The sequence below is a fragment of the Mesitornis unicolor genome, unplaced genomic scaffold (assembly GCF_000695765.1).
Source record: "Mesitornis unicolor isolate BGI_N332 unplaced genomic scaffold, ASM69576v1 scaffold3959, whole genome shotgun sequence".
In the NCBI taxonomy this organism is placed as follows: Eukaryota; Metazoa; Chordata; class Aves; order Mesitornithiformes; family Mesitornithidae; genus Mesitornis; species Mesitornis unicolor.
The window spans coordinates 116,608-125,321 of NW_010206479.1; the positions used below are offsets into that span (position 1 = coordinate 116,608).

General features: G+C 42.1%; 1 protein-coding gene across 1 annotated transcript in view; it reads left to right on the forward strand.

Moving 5' to 3' along the window:
* The window catches only part of LOC104546381 (ETS-related transcription factor Elf-5-like), a 5,821-nt gene extending 1,833 nt beyond the window's left edge, over positions 1–3,988 (forward strand). The window contains 2 exon segments of the mRNA XM_010191760.1: positions 3,715–3,825; positions 3,828–3,988. Of these exon segments, the coding sequence (XP_010190062.1) occupies positions 3,715–3,825; positions 3,828–3,988 (272 nt within the window).
* Positions 3,989–8,714: the final 4,726 nt, after the last annotated feature.

Consider the following 8,714-nt stretch of genomic DNA (forward strand, 5'->3'; position numbering starts at 1 on the left):
GGAAGGGTGCGCGCCTGAGGAGCATCAGCTGTGACGCGCTGTGGACGGCGACAAGGTGACAGAAGCCGAACCCCCAGGGAGTGTGGCTACAAAAGCAGCCCCCAGGGAGTGTGGCGACCAAGACAGACTTCTCCTACAAACACACCGCTGTCCGGGTCTCCAGCTGCAAAAATTGCCTGAGCCTGTTGCTCGTAAGGGAGGGTAGCGGAGACAACACCTGTGTGTGGTGTGACCAGGTGAATGATCTGCTCAGCCCGGTGGCATTGCTGGAAGAGAAAGTGGAAAGGTTAAGGAATATCAGGGAGTGTGAGACAGAGATAGATTTGTGGAGCCACATCCAACCAACCCTGAGGCAAAGGGCAGCAGATGGAGGCTCCAGAAGAAACAGAGGCACAAGGCAGAAGGAGTGGACTTAAGAGACAGGGGAAGGAGGAGGGAATGGGAACAGGTCCAGCAGGTCCCTCACCTTCCCAGTTGCCCTTACACAATAGATATGTGGCTCTAGAACTTGAAGGGCAGACAAATAAGGATGTAGATGAAGGTCCATCCAGGGGGTTGCCTAGGGTGAAGCAGTCAGCCCCGGGCATTATGACTGTTAAGAAAAAATGAAGGGTAATTGTTGTAAGTAATTCTGTTCTGAGGGGAACAGAGGAGGGCCCAATATGCTGACCAGACCCATCCCACAGGGAAGTCTGCTGCCTCCCTGGGACCTGGGCTGGAGATGTTACTAGGAAACTCTCTGGTCTGGTGCAGCCCTCTGATTTTTGTCTGCTATTGGTTATACAGGTTGGTAGTGATGAAGTTGCAGAGAGAAGGCCAAAGGTGATGAAAAGGAATTTCAGGGCACTGGGGTGATTGGTTGAAAGATCGGAGCTTCAGGGGACCCTGGAATATTAAAAAGAAATAAAAAATAAAAAATCCGAGCCTTTTCAAAGCCAAAGTTAACAAGGAAACTAGACTAGATGAATGCTGTTCCATGATAGAAATATGCTATGCCATTTATATGGCAGTATAAATACTGCCAGCAAAGCTGATATTTATCACAATCAATCAAAGTTTCATGACCAATGGTCAAATTATTTCAGGGCTATTCACAATAGCTGTGAAATGGCAGAATAAATAGTTCTACTTTTCTTTCATGTTGCCTTAAAATAGAAAAAAAAAAAGAGTTGTAGATGGAAAAACAAAGCTGTGACCTTGTCACTTGGCAGACAAAGTGAAAGGATCTGGTCTGCCTTGCTGCAGGAGCTCACAGAGCGACCCATGAAACACAGGAATGGATTCACACCCGGCCCCACAGGGAGGCCCCTCTGCAAGTAATTCTGTATAGCTGGGGATGTGGTGGTGGTCCAGTTTTCTTAAGAGGGGCTGGAGCCTGTTAGCAGAGGATTAAAAAAAAGCATGCCTGGTCCAGAAAGGGATCTATTCAGCCTTCTGCTTTTCTTAAGCAGCTTCTGAAGTTGAGATTCCTTTACAGCTCAAGCCTAAACGTAAAGTTGTTTTTTTTTTCGCCTGGCAGAAGCCTTGTGAGCCTGGTGCTCCCAGCATTTCCATCCTCCCCCAAGGAAGCCTGCAGACTCTGAGGTATCCAGGTGTGTGCAGTTTGCAGGGTTCATAAAGTCAATCCAATGTCAAGTTCATCTGATTTTCCTTTAAAATAAAGAGCTGAATAAAATCTGAGATTCAAATATCCTCAAGGGATGGGTCCGAAAAGTCAGACCCACAGCTTCTGCCCACCTCTTGGCTTTGCTAGGATATCACAGTAGCATCTCAGGGTTTAAAACACTGCATTTAGTATTACATTAATTCTGTATGTGCATACTTACGAAGAAATTTATAGCAAGGGAATGATGCATGAAAGCAACCACAAATTCCTCTGCAAACTTTTAGGATTTATAATTAGAAGTATTAATTACTTTGCAGAAGCCATGTAGGATGCAAGATCCATATTTCAGTTATTCTGTTACAATTTCAAACTCTTTGAAATAATTTTGCTATGGAAACTCATCCAGCCTATTTGCATCATTTTGCACTCTGAACTGGCTGTCTCGATAAACAACTGATACAATTCATTTGGCTCGTAGTGCCATCATAACCTATTTTGAATTACATTTTCATATAAGCAATGCCTAAAATCAAATGTTCAAGATTCATTTGAAAATTAATAAATAATGGATGACTGGGCTATGAAACTGTGAAATATGTCAAGAGTAAGATGCTGTGAGATGTGAAAACGAACTAAACTTTTTCTGATATTTTTACATTGCTGTCATTCATGTTTGATTGCCTTTCTATCGCTATTTGCTGTTCTGTAACTGTGCCACTCCAGTGATATAATAAATATTAAAGATAATATATTAAAATATACTTTTGTTTTGATTTTAAAGCTCCTAAAGCAATTATCTCTCAAGGCTGGGGTTCCTGTCACAGTTTAAGAATCTCACCTGAGAGAAATTACTAGTCATTCTTTAAAAGCATAAAATAATAGAAGCAAATTGAGGAATGAATGAAGGAAAGTAATGATTCCAAGATGCAGACCTGAATTCTGTTTTCCCTAAGCGTTATCTGAATGGACACAGAAAGGACATATTCTTGCCATTATCTATAATTCTTCCAGTGAAATTCTTCCATACAAAAAAGGCAGCTGCTTACACACAGACATCCAACAGCAGACTGCAAGATTAGATCTTTGCATGTGTGCAGCAGTCTCAATCTAGCTCATAAAAAGAAAAAGCAGAGCTTTTTAAAGAGCGTGCCCATCACTGTAAGCCAAATCAGCTTCAATAATAGGAGCCTGTGTTTCGATTCTAGAGAAAGTGTTTGTGACACATTATGCTTGTTAGCCGCAGCACATAGGTTTATCATACCATGCCCATATTTTGCATCAATAATAGATGAACTATGTTTTTCTAGGAGAAAAATAAAATTTACTGCAAATATATATATATTTCGACACATTTTCCTGGTAACTGCACTGCTGAGGAGCGAAAGCAGTTAAAAAATTGAGCATTTTGTTGGCAAAGTAGATTTAGGTTACAATTGCCTGGCAGGTTAACTTAGAAACTCTTTCACTCTTCCTTTTATCTGTCAGAAATGTTTCTACAGTGATAAGTGTGTTAAGGGCAATACTTTTTTCAGTTTCTAATGTAACAAAAACTGTTACTTACAGTGATATTAGCAACATTATTTTAGATTAAAGGAGTGAAAGAACTTGCTGGAATTTTAAGAAAAATAATAATAAATTGACGGTATTTACCCATCTGTCGCAGAGTGTAGCTACAAGTCTTTGAATGAGAGTAATCTAAGTACATCTAGGTACATCTAAGACCCGAGGTTATTTCAGTCTAGGAAGACACCACTCCTTTTTATTGGAGATTGCTAAGTACTCACAAATTCTGTACAATGACTTTTTAAATTTTTTTTAAATTGCCGCTTTGAGGCACATGTTCTTTTTTTTCCACAAAGCTCATAAGCACTTTGTCTTGAAATGTCCGACATAATTAAGATGAATATATGAAATACAAAAGGCTGTGACAATAGGAGATAGAAAAATGGAAAAGACAGGGCTTGATGTATTCTAGAGGAATAATGAAGGAAGACTGTAGTCATAACAGAAGAAGGGCAAGGGATTAGTTTTGTTTGAATTATGCTTATTAAAATTATGTGCACCATGAGTTTTGCATTGCAATGTTTCTCTTGTCAAATATGTTGTAGATTCTTATTCTTTCTGGACATCCATTCACTCACTCAGAATACTGGAGAAAGTCTCTGAATGGTTGCAGTTTTGCTGTGACCAGTACAAACTAGATGCCAACTGCATTTCCTTTCCCACTTCAATATCAATGGCTTACAGTTGTGCAACATGACCCAGAAAGAGTTTTTAGATGCTGCAGGCCTTTGTGGTGAATACTTGTATTTCATCTTACAGAATATCAGGATGCGTGGTGTTCCAGAAACAGAACACAAAACAAAAAGCATTTCTGTGTGAATTTCACGCTAACAGAAAATGTGGGAGTCACAGCCTTGAGCACTGTAGAAATACGGAAGTCACTTAGGTACTGCACTGAGGTGTACATAGAAATATGGCAGGCAGAAGACAAGCTCAATGCAACTTTGGGCCTCATAAACACATGCAGACCAGTCTCAACTGTGTGAGGCAGTCAAATCGCCAGTCACCAGCACTCTTTGGCCTTCCTACTGAAATTGGTCAACCTGCACAATCTGAGGTAGGCTTTCATCCTGACTGGGTATAGAAAGACATAATACATTGTTATTCCTATAACTCAAAGTATTGAAGGTTGCTCTGCTTCTTAAAAAGCAAGCTGTTTTGTTTGATGGCACTATTATCAGTGCAGTATGCACTGATATTCCACCTCATCAGTAGTAGGATTAATGATGCTTTTGAATGGAAACAATTTCAATCTACTATTATCAACCTTGCCTTGGAAGATTTTTTTTACTGCTTAAATGAATTTAGGTTCAAAACCTAAGTTACTGACAGTTTTGTCTAAGTGAAATAGAAGTGAAATCCCTGCTGCAGATACCCTTTCTCTATATTCACTACTGCCTAACGATTATTTAGTGTTTGCCAAGCTAGGGTAATTCTACCAGCCTCCATTGTGATGATATGGACAAAAAAGTTTCCACTAAGCAGGGAAATTCAGAAGGTCATTTCCCTGTGCCCTAGCAATGAGAAACTGAGGAGCATTTTAGCTGCTTGGAGTCCGCTGTAGTTCAAGACTCTCTGGCTTAGGGGAATACTTGACCAAACTGTCATTGGTCTAGGTGTCATAGCCATAGATCTGGTGGAAAAAGAGGAAAGGCTTAGGCACGTAGGTCCTAGAGGGCCCCATGGGAGTGGACACTGCCATCGGCTGGTGGTGGCAAGCGGCCACAGTGTGCTGGATCTTAGCTGTCCTTCACTAGTCCCCTACCCGGCTCTCTGCTGCCCAGCAGGGACTGCAGCTCTCAAGGCACAGGTACCAGAAAGGGAGAATGCAACTGCAGAGTGTGACCTGGGGACACGGTGAACTTGAAGGCAGGGCAGGCTGTAGGTAAAAGGAACAGGAGCACTGAGAGATAGGAAGACTGAAGACAAGGCAATGCATAAGAAAATATGTGGATAAGTATTATCAAAATGAAGTAGAGTTGTATAGTGACTGAGACTCTTGTCAACAGTATGGGAAAGAATGCGAGAGGTGAGCAAGGCTAGAAGCTGCCAAAACAAAATGACTCTGTATGTTATGTTGGCACTGCTCTCCCATGGGACTGACAGCCATCTCTGTCTTCCATCCAGTATTCGCGTATCATGTCAGACAGGCCATTCAGAAGGAGATTATTAAATGCAGAAGACAAGGATGTTATTAAGGGGATTAAAGAATACACAGCTGGAAAGAAAAGTTTATTAACAAAACTAACATTTATAGTCAGTACAGAGATTGAATACTTGGCAGTAAATGAAATAAAACAGATCATGCATGTCCAGCTTTACAAATTACATAAGGCCCGTGTGCAAAGATAGTATGTGGTCCAGTAATGCAAGACTTTGCCACAACATACTTCAGCAATGGACCAAACCATGGCTTGCTTGTGATGGCCCTTCTTGAATGTTGACAATCCCCACACTAGTGGAGTTGTGTGTGTGTCCTCCTGCAACTTCCTCACAGAAGTTTCTCATTGTCATCCCTTGCAGCAGGAGTAGTTGGTTGTTTATCTTCACCTCTTAGTGCTGGAGCTGGAGCAGGTTCAGGAGCATGTGCTGTTTTCTCCACCTTCTTTGCACAGATGACTGATGCTAGCACTGATTGCTTTACTGACGTAGCTGCATCACCTATCAACAGAGTCTGAATAACCATAGTACTTGGCACTTGGGTCTGCTTAGCCAGAGACTGTGTGGCAGTTGTGGTACCTTTCGCTCGGGTCTGGACAGACAGAGTTCATGTTGTGTGGGTTCAGGCAACTGTGCCGCTTGTTGCAGAAGTCGAAACAATTCTCCATAGTGGCTGTAAGAATCTCAGTCTCCCAGGTATCTCCCTCCAAGCACGGGCATAAACTGGAAGACATTCAAAAGGTCTGACAACACAAGCATAGTAGTTAGAACATCCTAAGGATATTTTAAATTTTCAAAATTTTTCAACACTGTTTTAAGTAGTCTGGTGGAAAGAATATAGGAGTCTAGAGAAAACCTCTGCCTGCTCTTGAAATCTCAAGAGTAATCACAGCTTCCACAGTACTCAGCCAAGTGTGCTTTTTGTCAGAAGATCCCAGGGTCCTGAAGCAATCAATTATTCTCTCATCCATAGAACAGCAGAAACACAGAACAAGAGCAGTGAAATTCTGAGTATGGGTCAGCTTCTACATCATGACTTCAAACATACAGTATCTACAGATTCTTTTGCATTTCCAGATGCTTGAAGAAGCTATTTCCATCTACATCCATTAAAGAAAAAAAAATAATAAAAATTCACCAAGTGTTTCACTTCTATTACATGCTTCAACACAGAAGCGCACTTTCCTGGGCTACATCTGTGAGCATGACACAGTATGACAGTCAGCATGACTTCAGATATTAAGAACAATCATATTTTTTGGGTTTTTTGTGCTTTTTGGCATTTTTTTTTATTTTATTGAATATTTCCTATATTAAAAGGACGCAGACATTAATTTTATTCTCAATTTACTCTGGTATTCCAGTGGGACCACTTGTTCACAAAAGTGCATTTTGTCTTTTCACATTCTTAACAGCTATTTAAAAATCAGGTGATGAGCTGCAACACTGGGATTCTCCAGCAGAGGCTACAGTTGAGCTAAACCAGCTGTGTGCTGGGCTCAGCTCTCTACCAAAGCCCTAGAATGCTCATAACCTTTTCACACATGCTCCTACTATTCAGCTTAGAAATGTTTCTTCTGTCAGTTTACAAGATCTTTACGTGCTTTGACTAAAATGTAATAAAAGGAGATTAAATTCAAATAATCCTTATTAAATGTTAGTTACAAAAACCTTTTCATGCATCACTTCTCAAAATAGGTTTTTCTTAGATGTAAAGCCTCACATGTCATTTAGGATATTTAGCTTTTACTCCAGCAAAGTTATCTGAACAACTGTAAACTGCAGGAGCTCAATCTTTAAGTAGTTGAGAGAAAGCCTGTAATTCTGGCTGGATTTTTTTCCCAGCAGTTCTATCTTTTCACCCATAGCACAAGAGTGCTCTCTCCACACCACTTCTGAAAAGTCAATTTATTAGCAAGTGATGATTAATCAGCAAGTGATGCTTAAACAATAATTGTACCAGAACAAGAGAAGACTCCACAACACCTGTCACAAGCTGGTCGAAGTCCACAATTACTTGTATCTCACTATTTCTATAGCTGTAGTAACATCACTGATGAAAAATGACAATTCTAAGACTAAGAAAATTATTGGCATTTTGTAGGTTTAAAAATGTTATCACTACCAATTGTAGCAAGAGCACGCCACCTTCCGTCCTCAGTGAGGGCTGGGGCTTTTGGCATGGCAGCCACCATCTCTTACACACCCACACTTTCGTGCCCTTGTTTTTGCACCTCTAGCAGCACGCTGTTGGCTGCTAGGTGACCAGCACACACACCCACACCAGTGGTGCGAACAGGAGGGGACCTCTTGGTTAACAGACAGGGTCCCCAGCCAAGAGTAGTCATTTGTTATCCCTTTTTCTACTTCTATACAGATGTGGGAATAATTCTTATAGAACAGAGACAAAAAACAGGTCACTTGACCCATACTTAAGAGCTCAACAAGCCAATTCAAAATAACCTGCAAAATCTGTGAGCTTTCATAGAATCGGAATACCAGGTTGGAAGGGACCACAAGGATCATCTAGTCCAACCTTTCAAGGTAAAAGTACAGTTTAAATGAGATAAAGTCAGCACCCTATCAAGCTGAGTCTTAAAACTGACCAATGTAGGGGAATCCACCACTTCCCCTGGGAGATTATTCCAGTATCTAATTGATCCCATGGTAAGAAATTTTCTTCTGGAGTTCAATGGCAAACATTTGGCTCCTGCTCTCACACAAAGAATGAAGACTGAGAGCTGTTGCTGGGCCTCACCTTCTCTGGAAGTGTTTCCACAGCTGAACAAAGCCTGGGGTTTTGCACCTCTGCGCTTTCCTAGGCAGCCCGTGTTCATCTCCAGTCCTCTCAAATGCTGGCTGGAGAGAAGCTCCGAAATAGCAAACTCTGGCTCCTGGTCCAACAACAAAAAGTGTGAAGACTGAAAGATATTGCTGGGCCTCACCTTGCCTGGGAAGTGCTTCCACAGCCCCACAAACCCTGGGGCTCCTCACCTTTATGCTTCCCAAGGCAGCAGATGTTCGTCCATCATATTCTCAGCCACTGGCAGGAGCCTGGCTCTGAAATGACAATCGTCCAGCTCCTGGTCCCATGAACCATGGAGCTTTGTGCCTCTGCATTTTCCTAGTTAAAATAATAATTAGGCTAAAACAGTCCAACGCTTTCCTCCCTCAGCCCCAACGCGGCTCGTGGCGGCTGAAGAGACAGGGGTGGCATGGGGTGGCGCGGTAGCCCGCAGTGAATCAGCCGTTCGCAGAGGAATACGACCCGTCGGTGCCCTCTGCCACGTTCCCCTGTGACCACCGCAGCCCACCGCCTGCCGGCGGCGGATCCACACCGAGCCGCGCCGGGAAAGCTGGTGATGAAAGACTTGCGCCCCACATC